We start from the raw sequence: 24,250 nt of genomic DNA, 5'->3' as shown, positions 1-24,250 counted from the left end.
TTCATGGGATTAGGGCATCGCTGGCTAAGCCATCATTAATTGCCCATGCCTAACTAAGTTAAGAGTCAACTACATTGCTGTGGGTCTGGAGTCACGTGTAGGCCAGACCAGTCAGGATGACAGATTTCCTTCCCGACAGGACATTAATGAACTTGATCAACCTCTTCCAAATATGTTTCTACAAATAATTTTCATGCTATTTCAGCTTAGCAATTTATAGATATTTATTAATTTACTTGTCTATAGCAAATAATTCTTGTATTTTAATCATGATTTGAAAAGAAATCCCAAAATGTTCAATTTTTGTTAAGAATTGTACCTTTGAATTATGCATGTTAAAGCATGGCTATTGTGTTTAGACAGGAGGCTGTAAGAATGTTTGCATTTCACAAGAGTCATAGGGAGTAGATACATGGGCCAAGTGACTGACAGCAAAATAATAAACCAGAATAGAAGGACTGAATGACAGACTAGTAGGAAAGGAAGGAGTTAGTGTAAAGGTAAAGGGATAAGTGCAGAGTATGTGAGTTGGAAATGGCGCTGCTGAGGGCTATTTTTCACACACATCTCACCCCAAAAGCAACCTGCAGGTATTATTAATTTATTTCACTGCCGTACCATCTATTTACCCCATCTAAAATGAAGCGTGATAGCAAGAAAAGGAGAAGCAAAATAAAGTTAGGGAGAAATTAAGAAAGAAAGAGCAAACTTCTGGAGGTCAGAGAGAAGAACAGCAATATGAATACAATAGAGACAGTTTGGAAAGAAGCTGAACTCTCTGATATACTGGGTGCAACTAAGGAAATCAACTAACGTGGAAGGAAATATTAATTAATTTGAATTGCAATTCTCAAAATGATGACCTTTTAGCTTCCCTTCACGTGTCAAATATCAGATAGAATATATTTGCATAAATTATTTTTAGATTTGCCACATATTATTCAAAACTGTTTACAAGAAGTCAAATTAGACAGCACAAACTTTGCAACGATGCCTATAAGCTGTAGTGAAGACAACATATCAACATTGCTAAAGCTCCCAGTTTCCCTTTCAGACACATCAACACATATCAGTATGCTGTGATGGAATTCATTATTTTTCCTCGTACATAATTTGTGCAATAAGCCAGTATACTGTGAACATCGTAACATTCAGGGCACACGAAGTTCTATGGGATTCTAAGGGCCTGTCAAGTAATAGAGGTGGGATTGTTGCAAGGTTTTTAACAAAGCTGTTCCAGGGTCACTCAGGGCAGTTCAGATATTATAGGCAGATGGGGTGGGGAGACACAGGAAGGCAGTGTGTGTAAGAGAGAAACACAGAGACCAGCTCCAAGCAGGAGCAGTGCTCTTTTAGCTGTGCTGCTGAAAATTTTGCTACCTTGAGATTGCTAGTCAGGCAGTTTGTCAGAAACAGGCGAAGATGGTGGTGAGACCAAAGCAGCTTAATGGACCTGAAAGGAAACTGCCTGTCATGAGTTGGTAGTTGGATAAAGAAATGTCTGACAGTAGGGATATTCTGTTGAGAGCAGCCAAAGAGCTTGAATTGTGTTGGTAATTAAATGCTGGGGTGCAGCCTTGTTAATCCAGTTGGATGCAATCTCAGGAGATGGGATTGAGGAACTGGGAAGTGAGCAGTCACTGCAGAATTCAGTGTCTTTTGAAAGAATTTCAAAACTAGATCTTCAAAGGAAAGAAACTGGAACTTTTTGTAAAGTTTGAAATTTGATGACCCACAGTATCAATAGTGTCTCAGGGTTCTGCGGAAAAAATCCATGACTGCATTTGTTGTTCTGTGAGTGTGTTCAATCATTGTTTGTCTTTATTCTGAATGTTGGAAAAATGTTGTACTGTTCTAATTCTGTATATTAATGTTTATTGTTGTTTGATCAAAACATTGATACTGAATGAATGTAAAATACTGTGGATGCTGGAAATCTGAAATAAAAATGGAGAATGCTGGAGAAACTCAGGAGATTCAATTGAAATATTAACTGATTTTTCTCTCAACAGATGTTGCCAGTCTTGTCTATTTTATCTTGGAATCTTGTGGTTTTTTTTCTTTATTTAAGCTCCTGAGATCTCACATTTTGTTGACTTTTTTAAAAAAACAAGGTTATGAGTCCTTAGCCAGATTGTAATTTCAAATTAGGAGAACTGGCATGGGATTGTAATCACATTAGGTCAAAAGTAATATTTCTCTTCTGAAACTCTATCTCAAAGTATGAAAAATTATGTCTATTGTACATATTGATAAACTAAGTTTCCTGGTCAAGAGTTCACCTGTTGAAAATATTCTCATATTACTCAATGAGGGAAGACTGATGCAGAATTCAGCAAGGTAAACAGAATAGTAAGGTAACTTCTACAAAATTCATTGAAAGAAATACAGTGCAGTCTGCACTGTATGATTTAACATGTTCTGACTATTAATTGATGTGCCATTACATTCAATGGTGGGTGTAACATGATCACCATATCTCTAGGTTTATGTTAACTGTATAGGTTTTCATATAATTCAATGCATGATATATGGAAATAATACATTCCAAATTTGACCAAAGGTTTTATGCTTCTATTTATACTTCTTCCAAATGGAAACAATGTTCAATGTAGTCATGTAACAGTGTAAACGCTTTGTAGGTAAAAGTTCAGATGGAATGTTGCCAGTGTCATGCTGAACTTCAGGTCTTTGAAATCACAATATGTTTGCATTTAGCAATATGTTTCAGTGTAAAACCAACCACGTGATGGTCTCACCTGATATATCTCATAGGTCTTACTAAAAATGAAAACATTTTTGGGAGAATATTGTTTTATAAACTGATTCAATTAGGGGATCAAAATTCTTTTACTTTGGGTTTAACATATCGCTATTAAAATGCCATAAAAGTACAAGTTATTGCACAGTCAACTTTTTTTTGGAAAAAAGAATAGGTAGGACAAATACCTTAAATAACAGGAGTTTTCTTTTGAGATTTGATGTAGGATTGGGATTGATAATTTTCATTTCTACAGATATGATTACATTCTAATAACAAATTAACCAAATTCCTTTTTGATAGACAAATTAAATATATCACCAATGCAAGGGGGTGATGGTTAGATGCTTCTTACTGAAGATGGTCACTAATTGGCATGTGTGGTGCAAATATCATTCGCTACCTGTTGGCTAAAACATTGACATTGTACAAGTCTTAATACATTTGAAAATGGATGGCTTCAGTATTTGAGGAGTTGGGAAAGATATTGAACATTGTGCAATTATCAGTGAACATACCTGCTTCTGATCTTATGATGGAGGGTGGATCATTGATGAAGCAGATGAAGATGGTTGGGTCTAGGACACTACTCTACTCTAAGGAACTCCTGCAGAGATGCCCCAGAGCTGAGATGACTGATCTCTAACTAGCACAATCATCTTCCTTCATGACTCAAACCTGCAGAATGCTTCCTCTTTGATTTGTTTGGACTCTTTGATACCATACTGGGTCAAATGCAACCTTTGTATCAAGAATAGTCACTCTCATCTAACCTCTGAAATTCAGCTCCTTTGTCCATTGTTGAATCAAGGCTGCAATAAGGTCAAGAGTTGAGTGGCCATGGCCACAGTTTCAGTGAGCAGATTATTGCTGAGCAGGTGCTGCTTGATAATACTTTTGGTGACATTTCCATCACTTTACTGATGGCTAGGGGAGAGACAAGTTATGGAGCACCTGTTTCAGTACTACTTCAGAATGTTGTCAGGTTCAATATTTTTTGTAGTATCCATGCCTCCAACAGTTTGTTATCAGATGGAGGATTCCAAGAGGCTGAAGACTGGCACCTGTTAACCTTTGGAAGAGGCAGAGATGGATCATCCACTCGGCACTTGTAAAGTCCTTCAGTCACACCTTTTGTACCAATGTGCTGGGGTCCCCCATCACTGAGGATGCGGATATTTGTGGAGATTCCTCCACTAATGAGTTGCTTAATTGTTCACCACCATTCATGGCTGGATGTGACAGGACTGCAGAGCTTAGGTCTGATCGGCTGGTTGTGGAATCACTCAGCTTATGCTGCTTCGCATACTGTTCTATTTGTAGCTTCATCAGATTGATGCCTCATTTTTAGGTACACGTGGTACGTACCTCCTGTACTGGTTATTGAACCACGGTTGATTCCCTGGCTTGATGGTGATGGTAGAGTTAGGGATAAGCCAGGCTATGACATTACAGATTGTGTTGGAGTACAATTCTGCTGCTACTTGATGGCCTATAGTGCCTCACAGATGTACAGCCCTTGAGTTGCCAGATCTGTTCAAAGTCTATTCTATTCAGCACGCTAATAGTGCCACACAATACAATGCAAGAATATCCTCAATGTGAAGACTGGACTTTCACTCTACAAGGACTGTGCAGTGGTCACTCTGACTGAAATCTTCATAGACAGACACATTTGTAGCAGGCACACTGGTGAAGTCGAGGTCCCTGTGGTTGATCCTCTCACCATCTGCTGTAGACCTGGGAAAGCAGCTGTGTGTTTTAATGTTCAAATAGTTCAGTCAGTAGTGGTGCTGCTCAGCCACTCAACAGTGGATACTGAGGTACCCCATCCAGAGTGCATTATGTGTTCTAGGGTGTAGGTTTGCTCGCTGAGCTGTAGGTTTGATATCCAGACGTTTCATTACCTGGCTAGGTAACATCATCAGTGGCGACCTCCAAGTGAAGCAAAGCTGTTGTCTCCTGCTTTCTATTTATATCTTTCTTCTGGATGGGCTTCCTGGGGTTTGTGGTGATGTCATTTCCTGTTCGTTTTCTGAGGGGTTGATAGATGGCGTCTAGATCTATGTGTTTGTTTATGGCATTGTGGTTGGAGTGCCAGGCCTCTAGGAATTTTCTGGCATGTCTTTGCTTAGCCTGTCCCAGGATAGATGTGTTGTCCCAGTCGAAATGGTGGTTTTTTTCATCCGTGTGTAGGGCTACGAGGGAGAGAGGGTCGTGTCTTTTTGTGGCTAGCTGGTGTTTGTGTATCCTGGTGGCTAACTTTCTTCCTGTTTGTCCTACGTAATGTTTGTGGCAGTCCTTGCATGGAATTTTGTAGATGACATTGGTTTTGTTCATGGGTTGTACTGGGTCTTTTAAGTTTGTTAGTTTTTGTTTGAGAGTGTTGGTAGGTTTGTGTGTTACTAGGATTCCGAGAGGTCTTAGTAGTCTGGCTGTCATTTCTGAAACTTCTTTGATGTATGGTAAGGTGGTTACGGTTTCTGGCTGTGTTTAGTCAGCTTGTCGTGGTTTGTTCTTGAGGAATCTGCGCACTGTGTTTTTTGAGTATCCGTTCTTCTTGAATACGTTGTATAGGTGGTTCTCCTCTGTTTTCTAAAGTTCGTCTGTGCTGCAGTGTGTGGTGGCTCGTTGGAATAGTGTTCTGAAACAGCTTTGTTTGTGTGTGTTGGGATGGTTGCTGGTGTAGTTAAGTATTTGGTCAGTGTTTGTCAGTTTTCTGTATACGCAGGTTTGTAGTTCTCTGTTGTCCTTTCTTTCAACTGTGACGTCCAGGAATGCGAGTTTGTTGTCGTTTCTTCCTCCTTGGTGAACTTTATGCCTGTGAGGGTGTTGTTGATGATGTTAAATGTCTCTTCTATCTTGTTTCGTTTTGTGATGATAAAGGTCTCATCAACGTAGTGGACCCAGATTTTTGGTTTGATGGTTGGTAGGGCTGTTTGTTCTAGTCTTTGCATTACTGCTTCTGCTATGAATCCTGATAGCGGAGATCCCATGGGTGTGCCGTTGGTTTATTCGTAGACTGTGTTGTTGAAAGTGAAGTGGGTGGTGAGGCACAGGTCCACTAGTTTCATGATGTTTTTGTTGGTAATGTGATTGATGGTGGTTGGGGTGTGTGTGATGGTCTCTTCTAAAAGTGTGGTAAGTGTTTCCTTTGCCAGGTCGATGTTGATGGAGGTGAACAGTGCTGTTACATCGAATGAGATCATTGTTTTGTCTTCCTCTATTTTGGTGTTTTTGATGATTTTTAGGAATTCCTGGTTGGAGTGGATGGAGAGCTGTGACTCTTCCACTAGATATTTCAGTCTTGCGTGTAGTTCTTTGGCCAGTCTGTAAGTTGGTGTTCCGGGTAGTGAGACTATAGGTCTGAGGAGGGCTCCTGGTTTATGGATTTTTGGTAGTCCGTAGAATCATGGGGTGTTGGTCACGTCGGGTTTCATTTAATTGTTCAGAATTGTGTAATTTTCTTAGGAGATATGTACAGACGCGGAAAATACAACCAGGAAATTGTGCGCCAAAAACCGTTATTCAAACAAGCAACAAATCAAGAATGGACAGATGCGGTAGAACGAGCCATAAACACCAAACAACGACAAACACAGATAAAGAAAAATCGGGACCTGAAGAAAAAACTTGACAAACTCACAAAAAAAGACAAAACTGATAATACAGGGGCATGGATAAAGAACTTATCAGACCAGACCCTATCAGATACAGAAAAAGCGGTACTAGTAAAAGGATTAAATTTCAATTACCGAGACGCTGACAAGAAGGATTTCCTCGCGGCATTAGAAACCACATTGAAGGACAGCAATCTCACGGAAGAAACACAACAACTGATCAGACAGACAGTTGCACCTACTCTGAGCCAAAAGAGGGAAGGAAACAAACTGAACACACAAGAAAAGAAAGCCCTAGAAAACCTCAAAAAAGACAAAAACATCGTTATATTACCTGCAGACAAAGGTAAGCTCAAGGTCATCCTGAACAGAAGGGACTACATAGAGAAAGCCAATGCACTACTCGCAGACACCAACTCCTACCAATAGGTGGCGGTAGACCCGACCCCACAACTAGGAAACAAACTTACATATCTCCTAAGAAAATTACACAATTCCGGACAATTAAACAAGACGGAATTCCAGAAAATGAAACCCGACGGAACCAACACCCCACGATTCTACGGACTACCAAAAATCCATAAACCAGGAGCCCCCCCTCAGACCTATAGTCTCACTACCCGGAACACCAACTTACAGACTAGCCAAAGAACTACACGCAAGACTGAAATATCTAGTGGAAGAGTCACAGCTCTCCATCCACTCCAACCAGGAATTCCTAAAAATCATCAAAAACACCAAAATAGAGGAAGACGAAACAATGATCTCATTCGATGTAACAGCACTGTTCACCTCCATCAACATCGACCTGGCAAAGGAAACACTTACCACACTTTTAGAAGAGACCATCACACACACCCCAACCACCATCAATCACATTACCAACAAAAACATCATGAAACTAGTGGACCTGTGCCTCACCACCCACTTCACTTTCAACAACATAGTCTACGAATAAACCAACGGCACACCCATGGGATCTCCCCTATCAGGATTCATAGCAGAAGCAGTAATGCAAAGACTAGAACAAACAGCCCTACCAACCATCAAACCAAAAATCTGGGTCCACTACGTTGATGAGACCTTTATCATCACAAAACGAAACAAGATAGAAGAGACATTTAACATCATCAACAACACCCTCACAGGCATAAAGTTCACCAAGGAGGAAGAAACCGACAACAAACTCGCATTCCTGGACGTCACAGTTGAAAGAAAGGACAACAGAGAACTACAAACCTGCGTATACAGAAAACTGACAAACACTGACCAAATACTTAACTACACCAGCAACCATCCCAACACACACAAACAAAGCTGTATCAGAACACTATTCCAACGAGCCACCACACACTGCTGCACAGACGATCTTTAGAAAACAGAGGAAAACCACCTATACAACGTATTCAAGAAAAACGGATACTCAAAAAATACAGTGCACAGATTCCTCAAGAACAAACCACTACAAGCAGACCAAACATAGCCAGAAACCCTAACCACCTTACCATACATCAAAGAAGTTTCAGAAATGACAGCCAGACGACTAAGACCCCTCGGAATCCTAGTAGCACACAAACCACCAACACTCTCAAACAAAAGCTAACAAACTTAAAAGACCCAGTACATGAACAAAACCAACGTCATCTACAAAATTCCATGCAAGGACTGCCACAAACACTACGTAGGACAATCAGGAAGAAAGTTAGCCACCAGGATACACAAACACCAGCTAGCCACAAAAAGACACGACCCTCTCTCCCTCGTAGCCCTACACACGGATGAAAAAAACCACCATTTCGACTGGGACAACACATCTATCCTGGGACAGGCTAAGCAAAGACATGCCAGAGAATTCCTAGAGGCCTGGCACTCCAACCACAATGCCATAAACAAACACAAAGATCTAGATGCCATCTATCAACCCCTCAGAAAACGAACAGGAAATGACATCACCACAAACCCCAGGAAGTCCATCCAGGAGAAAGATATAAATAGAAAGCAGGAGACAACAGCTTTGCTTCACTTGGAGGTCGCCACTGATGATGTTACCTAGCCAGGTAATGAAACGTCTGGATATCAAACCTACAGCTCAGCGAACAAACCTACACCCTAGAACACATAATGCACTCTGGATGAGCTACAAACCTTCACAAACCTGGCAATTATGTATTCTTGTCATTCTCAGTGTTTCCTTACCTAAGAATCCTACTCATTGACTATAGTTCAGCCTTCAACACTATTATCCCCTCGAGACTGATTACTAAACTTAGTGAACTCAGGCTAAGCCCCACTTTGCAACTGGATCCTCAGTTTCCTGACCCACAGGCCACAATCAGTGAAGATTGGGGACAATATTTCATCCTAACACACAAAACTGGAGCCCCCCCAGGGGTGTGTACTCAGCCCCCAAGTGTACTCACTGCATACCCATGACTGCATCACCAAATATCAGACTAATGCCATTTACAAGTTCACTGATGATACCACCATAGACGGTCGAATCGCAGATGGCGACAAAACAGACGGAAAATGGAAGACCTGGTAAAACGGTGCGCTCTCCATGCCGGCAAAATCAAGGAACTCATTACTGACTTTCGGCGGGATGTTACTCCTGCCCCCCCTACACATTAACAGCACAGAACTGGAACAAATGGGAGTGGTCATCAACAACAAGCTTTCTTGGACTCTTCATGTGGACACATTGGTTACAAAGCCCAAACAACGTCTCTTCTTCCTAGACAGCTGAGAAAATTTGGCATGACGGCGAATACCGTTGCCAACCTTTAAAGATGCGCCATCGAGAGCATTCTGACTGAAGGTATCACTACCTGGTATGATAACTGTGCCATTCAAGATTGGAGATGGTTACAGAGAGTGTGAACTCAGCCCGGACAATCACAAAGGCCAACCTCCCATCTACAGAATCCATCTAGCAGGCCGGATGTCAAGGAAAGGCTGCCAGCATTCTCAAAGAACAGGCCCACCCTGGCAATGCTTTTCTACAATCTATACCATCGGGGAGAAGTTACAGAAGTCTGAATACATGTACCAGCTGGTTTCGAAAGTTTCTACTCTACTGTTGTTAGAATACTGCATGGACTCACAAACTGTTAGCATTCGCCTGTACCTGTGTCTTTAATTTTGCCGCTATTTATCTATTATTTGCTTATCTATGCTATTTAACCATGTGATCTGCCTGTATTGCTTGCAAGACAAAGCTTTTCACTGTGCCTCGGTACACGTGTCAATAAATTAACTTCAAATTCCTCCACAGTACTAAACAGAGGAGTATTAATGCAACAGCTGAGAGGGTGCACGTGACAATAAATTAAATTCAAATTCCTCCACAGTTCTAAACAGAGGAGTATCAATGCAACAGCTGAGAGGGAACAGCACATTGTAATCAGCAGGAGGTTTCTTGCCCATGTTGGACTGATGCCATTAGACTTCATGGGGTCTGGAATAAGTGTTGAGGATTCCCAGGGCAACTCCCAACTGAACAGGTCATTCTGATATAACGCATGGTTCGTCAACACAAATTCATTGGATGCATTTGATTAATTAGGGACGCTGTTTCTATAATGTGAACTTTTAAAACAGGTTTAATGAAACTACCTGAAAACCTTGTCTAGTTGGTTTGCATGATCATTCAGTATGAGCAGTGTTCTCTGGGAGACTGTTGAACTGATGGCTGTGAGGAGAAGAGGTAATATGTTGAACGTCCCATTGCCTTCATGTCTTAAAAGGATTCATTAGTGTACTATGGACTGTTGTCAGGCCTCACCTTCAGTTTTTCTCAGTGCAGTACCTCTTCAGTCAATCAGCTATGTGTTTGTACAATAACATCAGTAAGCACAAAGCCAGACTGTGTCTAAGTCTGTGAAATTAGAGCTGTATAAATAGTTATTGCTGTTAATAATCTTCAAGACATCTATCCAAACAAGAACTTAATTGTTTTTGGTATTTGTCACACAGACTAACATGTATAAAAAAAATACAAATACTCTATTCAGAGCCTTCATGATTTTGAGTACTTCTACCAAATCTTCTCTTAAAAAAACAGCCCTAACCTAATCTCTGATTCCTGGACTAACTCTCTGAATTTTTTTCTTTCTTGTCACCCTTTCTAAATATTCTCAAACCTTGTCTGAAGTGCAGTGCCCAGAACTGGATACATTATATTTCAAATGAGGTCAAATCAGCATTTTATAAAGATACACTGCATCTTCCTTGCTTTTGAGCTCATTGCCACTATTTCTGAAGTTTAGGAATTATTAACTGCTTTCTCATCCTGCCCTCCTACTTCCAATAATTTGTACCTTCAAATATTTCCAGGTCTCTCTGCTCCTGTTCCTCCTTTGGAATTGCATCCTTTAATATCACTGTCTATCCTATTTCTTCTGAATAAATGGAATATTCTCTGCAATAAATTTAATTTGCCATATGTCTATCTATTCCACCAGCCTGTCTAGAGCTGCAAGTTTATTACCATCTTCCTTACAGCTTCAATACTTCTAAATTTTGTCACAGTTATAACTGCAAAATTAGGATGTTATTAGTTTAGATATAATTATTTTGATCCCTAACATTATTGACAATTCTGTAATGTAAAGCATGTTGAAACATTCCCAATGGTGATAGAAATTCACACAAAGAACAGAAACAAATTATATAAAGTACATCAAGTTCCGTAAAATTATCAACATTGAAATGCTGTACCCAGAGGTGGTGAGTACTATATGTCTAGTTCCATGACTGTTCCTAACGAAAATTATTCACATTTGAAATTGATAATTATGAAATAAACAATCACTCCAGGTTCACAAACTCAGCAGCTCAAAGAAGGCCACTAAGCCCCCAAATGCTCTTCAGCATAAAATACTCTGGTACTTGGTGAACAGAAATGGAAAAGCAGGATGGGAGAAATTATAATTCCTACACTTAGTCTACGATTTTTGAAAAACCGTCTTTGCATTATGAATAAAATTTGAACTTAGGTAAATTTACCTAAACAGATTTCCCACAATGCATCCAACTAAATATATTCTTCCAATTTAGATCACATTAACATACATTTATTCCATGATATGTCTAACAGGTGAGTTAATCTAAGTCTTCTCTGTGCAAGCTGCATAAAGCTTTACAACAGGTCACAGGTAATTTAGCTATGGTAAATGTACTAACTTTTGCTTCTGCATCTGCTCAAGGTTGTATGTACTTAAATGTTTTCTAATAATAATCATTTTGTACTACTCAATAGAGATAACAACAGTTTGTTTTCTGTCTCTGGAAATTACCTCACATTTGCTGCGTAGGCCTGTCTCTTGGAGCCGAGACCAGATACTCTGGATTCTGCCAGCATGTTCTGGATGGCTGTTTGTATTTCCACAGGTACAATGATGTTTTAGCATCAGTGTATCATATACAAGACCTGTTACAAGAATTAAAAGAAATCATTCAAGAAACAATATACCAGAAACAGGAGCAAAAGAAAGTGTCAAATGAGTAACTAAAACGCAACTAAATCCTCCTACTGGGCTCAGGACTGCAACAGAAGATAGTGATTTGTTGAAATCCTTGACTTGTTCAAGAACCATGCTCACAGACTCTCAACATGTTTTCTTCTGTTCATGAGTTTCAAGTGTAAATGATTATTAATTAAAGAAGAACTTCTGCTAATGACACAGCTGTTTGTCCGCTACCTAGCTAGGAGCCAACTACAGAAAATAGCCATTCTGCCTGGTGTACTGGAAAAGAACCCTCAGGAAGTAGAAAATCCCTTCTTAGAACATGTGGATATTAAACCTAGGCATACATATACTGGTCATACCCAGTTAATTTATGAACTCCAATAGTCCTCATGTAAATAAAACATCTAGTCAGTGTTTAATACAACATAGCATAATCTGAGTCATTTTTCTTATCCACTACACTGATGTATGAAAATCAATTTTCAATTGATACTGGTGCCGAATTTTAAGCTTGAAAATTTGTCTCGTGTTTTCTAAACTGTCAAAAAACATTCTCGATGTATTGGAGAATCCCTGCAATGTTGAGGCCAGAGTAAATAAATAAAAATCTGAATTTGCATTTCAGAAATTGCTTGCACAAGAAGCCATGGATGTCCACAAGAATTCAAACTTCGATAATTTAGTTGAAAAGCTATGCACAGCAAGGCACAACACACACAATCTTACAATCATATCAAATTCAGCGGACTAAACTTAGCCATAACTTACAACCAGAACTTGAACCACACAAACCTTCCATCTTCCTGAGGAATGACAGTGGAATGATGTCATTGGGGAAACTGAGCTCTTACTTAAAGAGCATCTTTCATTAATTGTTGCAGTATTACAGCCCACAGCCAAGGAGCTATCATGCCCAATTTTAGCTTGTTGTAATGGGTTTTGAGTAAATTACAATCTCACCAATCATCTTAGAGAAATGATTGCTTCAGGAATGGACTAGAGGATATAGTGGAAAAAAAATCTAAAGCACCTGAAAATCCAAGAACAATTCTACAGGTCATTCTCCTATAATGCCACAATTGCATTCTAACAAAACCTCACTTAATAGAAAATCGCTTAATATAAATAATGGGGGCCTATGGGAAAAGTGGGATTGGGGCAGACTAGCAAAAAATACCACTTATGATCACTCAAAAGTCACTCTGAAGTCTAACACAAAGTATAGCACAGCCTGAATGAAGGTTGAAATCATATTTATTAACAATGCAAAAGTAAATTTATGACAACAGTGCATGCGCAGTACGGCATGAACAATAGCACTGACACTGCACATGTGCAGAATGGCACGGAGTCTTTGGTATAGACATTGGTGCATGTGCAGAACGGCGCGGACATCGGCGCATGTGCAGAATGAAGTGCACGAACTGATCCCCGCTGGAATCGCGCTGTTGTGAACAGAGGTCAGCGTTCTTGAAAATACCTTTTGCTAATTCTTCAGTGACATTATAGCCAAATTGCACTGCTGGAATGCATGTTTTCCAAGAACTACCTGTACATAAGTGTAGGGAACTAAGTCTTTCCAGGAAGGTGATGCTTTTCCAGCATTGGAACAGTTTTCACCACTAGATCCAAGGTCCAGGAAATGAGTATAGCAAATGACCAAAACAAAGATGCGATTCTGTTGCTGACTCTATCTCCACAATGATTTACTACAGTAGTCTTCTGTTCTGACCTTAATTGATGAGAACACTGGATAAGTCAGATCCCAAAGTAAACCAAAGTGGCTCAATAGACCATAGATTTTGTTTTTGGCAATTTGTTAACTGTGGTGGACAGTACTTGTGAATATGTTCATATACTTTTCACAATAGTTAATCAAAGTTTATCACAGACAAAAGGGAAAAAATTTTTTTCTGCATTACAGCAATCATTTGAAATGATGCTATTACAAATATCAGAAATAAAGATTCAAACCTTTACTCTTAACAACTCTACAGATACTAAACCCCAGTAAGGGGGTCATGATGTTTCCACCTAAAAGTTCATTGTTCAGTGGATGCAGATGTAATTTATTTTGCTTCAATATATTTCTGCATTACTTGATGCTATTTCTTTAGTTAATGTCTCTTCCTGAGACTCAAGCAAATTGCTAATGCAACTCTTCCACAGCATTCTATTTCTGGAACGTATCCGTCACTGACAGTAAGCCACTTGAGACTTCTTGTCTTCAGCCCTGACAATTTTGGAGACTTTTGAAACTGCACAGCTGATGCGACAGGCCTTTTCAGTCTGAAAAGCCTGTCTGTCTCTCATAGATCCCTATAATTCACTAATCTTATGGATAGTTCTGTGTTCCTTTCCAAAAAGAAAACTGTTTCTATCTCCATGTCTGCATGTTGTAGAGCACCTTGTTGCTAGGCAACAGCTCAATTCTTTCTCTCTTTCTTGAGCTACTCACCTCAAAATTTCTTTATTTTAAAAGCCTTATTTAAATGCACGTAAACAAATTTCCAGACAACCTACACTCTACATTTCAGAACTCAAATGTAAATGTGAACGAAATCTATGTTTTATTCTTCTTAACACACAATATAAGAATTCAAATAAATTTAAAGCTACAATTGGTTCTGACCACTTTAAAAACCCAGGATTCATAATAATAATAATAAAAACAGCAAAAACATATCATGAACCTTCATTACACATCTTAGCAATATTGATGAGCTGGCAAAAATAGATAAGATCCTCCATTTCACAGTCCTTCCCCCTACTGTCAAAGAAACAATGCATTGAAATTTTAAAAGCATTTCTATCTATTCTGGGGGCTTAAGCAGTTGCTAATGATGGTGACAGGGGAATATACAAGAAGCTGCTGTCAGAGGGATGGAGAATTCAGGGATTATTAAGAATGTAATTGTGCTTTGGCAACACAGTTCTGAAGAAATCAAGTTTAGTTTGGCGCTGGGAATGTAAAATCTTGGTCCTTTGAAAACATTAAAAAAGTGTGTCAGAGAAATTCATACATCAAATTCCACATCAATTAATTTCATAGTGATCAAGAAATCCTCACTTATTTTAACTCAAGGATTGTTATATCCCTTATTCTGAAGAAGTATTCAAGGTAACAAATTTAGCAACATGCTATGTTGGTGTTCTTCTCAGCATATTAAGTCGTAGCTTTGGCCTTTAAATATGCATATTTTAATAATGTTTTCCTAAGAACTAAAACTATCTATATAAGATTTGCCATGCATTTCAAATTCAAGGCCCTCAGTAGTCATGAACCCTTTTTCTTCATCAGCCTATGGTTCTGCCTGTATCTAAAATAATTGTTTGTCATAACTTTGAAGGTAGAGTCCTAAGCAGCACTAATCCACCAAAATAGCTTAATTTCTTCGAACTGAAGGAATATGTCAGCTAATATTCTTAATATTCTGAATAATCAGTTAATATTCTTGCGTATTCTCCTGTCACTGTCATTAGCAATTGTGCCATTAGCTGTCTAAACTTTTGCCCTTCATCAAAGAGAGGTTTCCAAGGCAGACCTACACAGTTGAAAGCACAGCTACAGATGGTTGGGTAAAGGGATGGTAGGTATTCAAGTAATATGATGCCAAAGTTGGGGAATGTTCTAGACATATGGAGAAGAAAGGCCTTAAAGGAACTTAAACAAGTAGCCCAGGCTAATGTTCTGAGGTCATGAGTTTAAATCCCACCATGACTGCTGAAGCCATTTAAATTCAATGAATAAATCTGAAATTGAAAGCCAGTCTTTGCAACGGTGACCACGAACTATCATCAACTGTTGCAAAAACCCATTTAATATCAAAGAAAGGTTGGATAGGCTGGGACTTTTTTCACTGGAGTGTAGGAGGTTGAGAGATGCCCTTATAGAGGTTTATAAAATCGTGTGGCGTATAGATGGGGTTAATGGTAAGTGTCTTTTCCCTCGGTTGGGGCTTTCAAGACTCGGTGGCATATTTTTAAGGTGAGAGGAGAGATTTAAAAAAGATATGAGGGGAAAGTTTTTTACACAGTGGATGGTTTGTCTGTAGAATGAAATTCCAGAGGAACTGATGGATGCAGGCACAGTTACAACATTTAAGAAGGTAAGTACATGAATAGGAAAGGTTTGGAAGGATATGGGCCAAGAGCAGACAGGAGGGACTAGGTTAGCTTGGAATTATGTTTGCCAATGGATTAGTTGGACTGAAGGGTCTATTTCCGTGCTGCATGACTCTAATGTTTCTGTTAGGGAAGAAAATCTGCCATTATTAACTGGTCTGACCCGCACATGACTCCAGACCTGGAGTGATGTAGTTGACCCTCAACTACCCTGAGATGTCCCTGCAAGCCACTCAGTCCAAGGACAACTAAGAATGCACAAGAAATGCTCACCATGTCAGCAATGCCAACATCCCATAGATGAATTTTTAAAATTTTGAAATCTGAGGCATTGGGAATCAGAAGGTCAATTAGGGCAACATTCATTATTAAGCAGAACTTGGTCTAAGATGGGATACAAAGAAATTGATGAAGAATGGGATGCTGGTCAACACACTGTTATCATACTGAATCAAGAAGTGATAAAGAATAGGATGAGATTTCAGTTTAGTTTATTTGAGACAAAAGCAGATAGTGTACAGAAGGTGCAAGTGGACAGTATTTGTGTGCACATGGAATCAGAGTTCAGTTTGTGCTTGAATAGGCCAAAGCTTCACAGCAATCTGATTCAATCAGAGACAATCAGAGCTTGAGGTGGAGAGTAGAGGAGGATATGGAATTTGACGTAGGGATTGAAAATAATGGCTTTGATAATCCAAACATTTAACTGCAACAAGGAGCAACTCCTCCAGCATCCTAAGTCGAACAAATAATGTAATAACACAGAGGCGAAGAAGATGGTGTTAAGGTCGTAATTTTGCATTCCATATATTTTGCTAAATAATAAGCACATTAAGCATAAACTTAACTAATACATTATAAACAGAATCCAAAAACCTTTGTATGATGAGGAATAATAAAGACCAGGATGTGTAAATTTCACCACTAGCAAGAATTCAGATTTTTAGATTTATAAGTGCTTACCTGTAGTGAACTGAGGTTTACTGGGTGGTTCTTGAACAGAGATAGGAAAGGTGGCAGAAGCAGGTGATGATTGTGCTCGGGAGAGTGGACGGTGCCCGCTGTATGATACTGGGATCCCTGCAGCTTCCATGGATGCTTGGTAATTGCGAAGCTGATGAATACGTTGCTGTTCCAGAAGAAGTGCTTGCTGTACCATAAAGAAAAATAATCCAGTTAAATGTTCAAATAAATTAAACAAGACCTTTCATTACTGTATTTTTTTGGATTATTCTCATAGGTGAGTCACACTTTCTTATGACCATGGTAGCATCTTCATTAATCATGGTATCTGAGCAAGCTTTTGTTAATACGACCCAGGATAACAAATAGGAGAACAAGTATTATCAGAGATCTTCACGGAATCTTCTCCCATGCATTGAAAGGTGCAAGAGAATTACACAATTGGACCTTGTTGCAGATTTTGACTCTCATTGACAATTCATTTAACAATGGACATGTGTACCAAGGCACAAAGGCTAGGTTTTACGATTCAGCGCTTCCCATCCATAGATATCAGTGAGCACAAAACACTAACCCATCAGTTTTATGACAGGATTTAATGAAACAACCAGAAAACTAAAACTGGATCAATACTTTTCTTTCGTCACAGGTATTGCCGCATTACTAGAATTGTTCTTGTTAATGAGAATGTGGACAGGAATGTGAAAAACAGCAAAACAAAATTTTGAAACAAATACTACTGCTATCTCAATGAGTTGGTTTATGCTAAAGAAAAGTCAATTAGCCATGCTCCCCTTCCCAATGTACATCTCATCTATTTGCTGCCCTTCAGTGGTATCATTTAGGTATTAGTTTTTATATGTATGCTGACAATATCCAGCTTAATACACCACTACCTCTTAATTCCTCCATTGCTAGTAAATTATCAGGTTGCTTATCCAAGATCCAATATCAGATGTGCAGAAATGTCCTCCAGTTAATCATTGAAAAGTCTGAAGCTATTTTCTTCAGTATCTGCCACAACTCCATTCCTTAGCTACTGATTTCTTGGAATATTTCATTATGATACATTCAATACCTTGAAGGTCCCACCTTCTCAACTTTGCTGAGGTATGGTGACCATCAGGTTAAATCACCACCAGTCATCTCTCTCTAATGAGACAGCACCCCTACAGTCCTCTGAGACATGGCAACTTTACATTCACTATATAGACATAATTTATTGTTACTGTGATTCTAAAAAAAATATGTTATGCTCACTACCATGAAGCTCCCATCTTCTCAACTTCATCTGAAACCAGAAAAACTGGACTAAACTTTTGCCTGTGAAGAATCAGCAGTGTTAACGGACATGGAGACATATTCTGATGTGGCTTCACTATGTTTAAATGCATCATTTCATGTGATGCAGAGCCACACATTAAGAATGCATCTGCTTTGATTCATGGTAACTGTTTAATTTGCTGTTCTCAGTTACTGCAGTAGCAGAATAGTATAATTGCCCTCATCATCACCAGGTTAGAGAGTAAGGGGAAAAATGTGCCTAGGCCTATTTGCTACTTAGTCATTCACTAGAATGCACATCTAACAATTTAGAATTAGATTTTATTGTCACATGTACTAAAGTAAACAGAAACAGGACAAAGGTGAAAAGTGTACAATGTTGCCATTCCTGGCTCCACCTTAGGTACAAAGGTACCTATATACAAAACCTTAGGTACAAAGGAGGAAAATAATGAAATATAGTTAAAAGTTCAACATAAGAGTTCTTCTTAGTATAAATAGAAAAATAAAGAAATAAAGTTAGAAGTACAACATTGCAGTTTTGCTTAAGTGCTTAGCCACACTGGGCTCACGCTCCCCCTAAGGGTTCAAACTCGTCCGTGCTGGAGTTGATTCCCTCTGCATTGGGCCTGATTTCCTTGTGCTCAATGCCACCGCAGATGTTGGGAGACATTGGGCCACCTGCTCTTGTTGCTGGGAGATCTTTAACGCCACTGCACTGGGCTCGATTTCTCCCGCGCTGGGCTCACTCTCTCACTGTTCCCCATGCTGGCTCGCTCTCCCTCACACTGGCTTGATCTCTCCACAGAAGGTAAGTAGATGTCCAATGAGGAGAATGTTTGAATTTAGCAGCAATAATCCAGACCATGAGGTAATGATCTGGCATATTAACTGTTTAGACTCATATATCGAGAACAATCATTGGATTAGAATCATACAGCATGGAAACAGACTCTTTGATCCAATCAATCCATAATGACCAAGTTTCCCAAACTAAACTAATCCCATCGGTCTGTGCATTGCCTATATCTCTCTAAACCTTTCCTATTCATGTACTTGTCCAAATGTCTTTTAAATGTTAGAACTGTATACTTATTTACCACTTCCTCTGGCAGTTCATTCCATACAAGATCCACTCTGTGTGTGAAAAGGTTGCCTCCCCCGGGTCCCTTTTAAATCTTTCTCCTCTCACCTTAAAAATATGCCCCCTGGTTTTGAACTTCTCTACCCTACGGAAAATGCCTTTGCTATTCACCTTATCTATGTCCCTCATGATTTTATAAACCTACATGAAGTCATCCCTCAAGCTCTTGCAATTCTGTGAAAAAAGTCAATAAGCCTCTCCTGAAAACTAAAACCCTCTAGTCCCAGAAAAATCCAAGTAAACATTTTCTGAACCCTCTCGAATTTAATAATATCCTTACTTTACTAGGCATTTAATTTTAATCTTTTTTTAAATCGCAAGGAAAACAGGATGGAGTATTAAAACTGAAATAAATGTAATAGACCATAATAATGGTTGAATGACATCACATGGTATGGCACGCACCACAAAGACTGGATCCTGGGTTCAACCTTTGGTCTATGTTGAATTAGTTGCTTTCAGTTGGCACAGAGTGGCTGTGGGACAAAATGCCATGATTCTCATTCTAAATCATACTGAGTGACCCTTTTGGAAACTGCTATTTTGTGTGAGGATAAATTCAGACTTATCAGATTCCTTCCCCCTCACTGCTTCCACGAAACAACCCCCAAAACACACTGAATAGTCTGACAACATTCTTTCACACAACCACCTAGGTGAGATATTAGAAAATGGATTGTACTGATGAAATAATTCTTTATCGTGATAGGACAAGAAAGGATCAAATTGAAGCTACACCACATTAGGTATATGCTGAGAAAGATGATGGGAAATTCAATTAAAATATAAATATAAATGAGATATTAAAAACATTGGAAACCTCCTGCTGATTACAATGTGCTGCACCCTCATGGACACATGTATATTGTGTGGATATGTGTTTGTTGAATTTGACATGTCGAAACCATGATGCTGATAGGTCAATACAGTGAATTACAAATGCATAAATCCTCAGGTAATTCAATTATTATAAGTAGTTAATGTGGAATTGCACTTATGTGCTTATTCTGTCAGATTCATTTGTGCACTGTTGGTATTACTATACTTAGAATGTGGATGAAGGTGAATCAACCTTGCATTATATTTGAACTGTCCTGTAGGGGGCAGGATTGGGGCAATATCTAGCAATGCTCAATCTTTTTATCTTCTTGCTTATGACAAGTTTGAAAAAAATTGATGGGAAGCCTGAATAAACCTTTGTATAAAATTTAATAAACGCTGCAACATAACCAAGACAAGGGATCTGAGTAAATCTGTATCTGTAACTATGTGCTCAGAGAACACAACAATGAACATTCAGTCCTTCAAGCCATATATCTTCTTTGCAGCATTGCACCATTGATAATCAATTTTCAAGAGCTAACAAAATTTTGGATTGAAAAATATCAATTTAGTGTTTACCTTCCCTCATTAAGATTATAAGGACCTGCCTGTAATGTGATCCTGAGGCAGTTCCTCAGTCATAGTCCTAACGAGAAAATTTAAAATATATATTTTTAAAGCACATCATTATTTTATTCTTTGCACCACATTAGTTCTTAAATAGCTAAGTATACAAACTCAATTACTTTCCTCTTTTCTTCATATCTAATTCAAGGTAAATGTACATTTAAAAAAAATCTGTCTTCACTTTAAATGCTTCGAGCACTGCCTGTAGATCCGTGCTGAGAACCTACAGAAAACACCTGCTGAGCCTTTGAAGTAGACAGATTAATGATCGTCTCTTGCATGCTTTGAACTGTGTATGGAGCAATTTGTAATCTAGCTGAACAGTGCTGCTCATTAGAGATAAAACAGACCCTTTCATTCCAGAGGTGAAGTCATGCTTTAGCTCATTTCAGTTTAAAAAGTCTTGCCTTAACCAACATTCAGAAACAATTAAATAGCCCTAGAACTATACTGATTTTCTATTACTCAAGAATAGTAACCAAGATCTTATACCTTTAAAACTCAAGACTTAAATTCTGGGAAATTTATTCTAATATAAGTGGGATTCCAACATTTTAGTTTATTTTGGAAATGAAACATGCACATTCCAACTCATTGATAAATCTTCATTTTCAAAAGCCCATTGAATAAAACTGTTGAGATTTCCAGAGTCATTTTTACTTTATAATTTTTGATGCAAAAGGAAGGTAATGCTATAAGGCAAGACAGGGGTGACAGTTTCTCCATATAGTAACAGGCAGATATGGAGTGAAGTATTTAACAGTAACTGAATTCCAAAACATTGTAACTTTGACTTAATATTTCCAATGTACTGTCAGCTAATTAAATCAAAGATAATAAAATTGTAGATGATTAATTTCAACAATTTAAAATCTCCATCTAAAAACCTTGAAGTTCTTTCTTACTTTTCCTAAAATGAAGCGACTAGCAGTAGCAAAATAATATACTCTGCATTAAATCCAATCTTGACCTACAAGAACAGTCCCTTCTCATTTAAACATCCGTTTCATTCCTTTCTTTGGCATTCTGAAATTCTATCCTTTTCCCTCTTACTCTCATAAAAGCTGCTTTTTGATTTCTTTGTACCTCAGGAAAAGGACTTGACAGATCAATCAAAGCTTCAAGACTTCTATCAGGAAACAATTCTGTTTTCTGTTCAAATTAATGACATCACCAACAAAGGAGCCACAAGAGTTCTTTCCTCCTAGATGTTATCAATGGGATGGGACAAAGTTTAAAATTAACTTTTTCAACTATACCATAAGCACATCCCCATCGGTAAATCTAATCTACAGAATTCCACTGGTGTCAATTCTGCTAAACTGAGAATTTGCTAAAAATATTACAAAGACATCAGAAACCACTTAGGTCTCAGGAAAGTTAATCAGAGCCCTTTCAGGTAACCATGAAGCACAGCCTCTCTGTCAAGTTAGTATTGATGTTCCAAATGTTTTCATGCAGCTGTATTTCCATGCATCGGCACATTTAGACTCGGTTAGCCCCTTGTGGAATTTACATCCAGTATGATACCGTGTACTTTCCTTATTGGCTACATGCATAAGCTTTTGGGTGCTGACACGTCACTAGAATTGCAATGTTTCTATGAATCTGCTTACAGACAGACGTCCTGGCTAGCTATCTCTCATGGGCATGCAACAGAAAACAAGGTGCCACAAGAGACTTAATTTGAAAGGAATACTATTTCTCCATACAAACATAATCTGAAATCCCTGCAGAATCCAATTGCAAAAGACTGTTCTGGTACCTTCTGTGACTATTTAGCTGGTATCAACAAAAATGCACAACATTAGTCTCAAGGTACCATACTTAATTTTAGAAAAAAAGCTGAATAGCAGAAGCCAGGATCTGGGTATGTTAAAGACAATAACATACATAAACTTTAAACATCACAGGTGAGACATAATTCTTCAGATTATACAGTCTTAAGGAGAATGGTTCTGTCTGTGGGTGGCCCAGCATATCACTGTCAGAGTTCTTCACGGTGATGTCACTGGTCCATCCATTTTCTGCTTTTTACTGATGACCTTCCCTCAATAATAAAGTTAGAAGTGGGGATGTTAGTTTTTGATGGTGTTCAATCCCACTCAGTTTCTGAGATTGTGAAGTACTCTGTGCCTGCATGTAGCAAGATGTGGACAATATTATTTTTGATCTGGTAACTGACAAGTACTTTTCCATTATGGAAATACTGAGCAATGAGCATCTCCAAAAATACAAAAAAATCAAACTGCAACGATTGATCAGAAACTTAACTGGATCACTTACATAAATACTATCGCTCAAAAAACAAGACAAGTCTGCGGCAGTAACTGACCACCTGACTCCACAAATCCTGTCCACCATTTACAAGGTACAAGACAACATTATAATGAGATACTACTCACTTAATTGGAGGGGTGCAGGTCTTTAAACACAAGAGGCTTGATACAATTCAGGACTAAACAGCCACTTGGTTGGCAGCCCATCTACTACCTTGGACATACAGTGCTTTCACAAGTGAGTACAGTAACTGCAACATATAATATCCACAAGATATACTGCAATAATATGACAAGGTTTCTACATCAATACCTTCCAAATGTGCGACAACTATTACCTTCAAGAAGGCTACCATCACCTTCAAGTTCTTCTCCTAGTCTTACATCATTCTGACTCAGGAATGTACCATCCTTCCTTTACTGTTGAATCATCTATATCCTTTGACTCCTTTTCTTACATCACTGGAGTGTACCTACATTACAAGGACTGAAAGTAGTTCATGAAAGTGGCCCACCACTGCATTCTCAAGGGTAATTATGAATCGGCAATCAATTCTGGCCTTGCTGGTGATTGCCACATCTCACAAATGAATAATTCTTAACGCTATACATTCTACTACAGCACATGCTGTAGTATACACTTTCTTGTGGAGCTTGACATATTGTATTAGTCAATCAGCTATGATCATATTTGACTGTTCAAAACATTAGGGATGAATGCAACAAAACTGCCTTACATATTCATCTGCAGGCACTGATACTTCCACTGAAGTAACAAAGGCACCAAGTTTTTGAAAGGAATTTACACCTATAATCCAGACTCTCACATTTCAATAGTAACAATTAGTCTCCAAACAGGTCAATTTCCCTCTGCAGCAAAGAGGGGTTTTTCAAGTCAACATCACACGCTCTTGTAGTGAATCCATGCCACATTTTATAATATAAACTAGTTATTACAGATGGAATATTTAAATGGTATACCAGGACAACATAGTACAGTAGCTGTGACTTACTGGGGGTTACAGTCCTTGGAGGCAAAGATATTTAAGAGATTTAGTACAAGTTTACAAGATGATAAGACTATCTAAAAGAGATTAGCTAAAAGAGTATCAAACACAGATTGAGGTTTTGTGCAACAGATGCAAGGGGGATGT

At 38.7% G+C, this 24,250-nt stretch overlaps 1 protein-coding gene across 12 annotated transcripts in view; it reads right to left on the bottom strand.

The window, feature by feature from the left end:
• Positions 1 to 24,250, bottom strand: part of hdac4 (histone deacetylase 4) — a 528,171-nt gene that overhangs the window by 68,583 nt on the left and 435,338 nt on the right. For all 12 annotated transcript variants that reach the window (XM_087988782.1, XM_087988780.1, XM_087988779.1 and 9 more), the window contains 2 exons: positions 16,941 to 17,127; positions 11,679 to 11,812 (listed from right to left, as the gene is read on the bottom strand). In XM_087988782.1, the coding sequence (XP_087844908.1) occupies positions 11,679 to 11,812; positions 16,941 to 17,127 (321 nt within the window). The remainder of the gene's footprint in view (positions 1 to 11,678; positions 11,813 to 16,940; positions 17,128 to 24,250) is intronic.

This window comes from Chiloscyllium plagiosum, unplaced genomic scaffold, assembly GCF_037043375.1.
Source record: "Chiloscyllium plagiosum isolate Xiang-an unplaced genomic scaffold, Cpla_swu_hap1 HiC_scaffold_7, whole genome shotgun sequence".
NCBI lineage: Eukaryota > Metazoa > Chordata > Chondrichthyes > Orectolobiformes > Hemiscylliidae > Chiloscyllium > Chiloscyllium plagiosum.
This window is presented reverse-complemented; position numbering and strand designations above follow the sequence as displayed.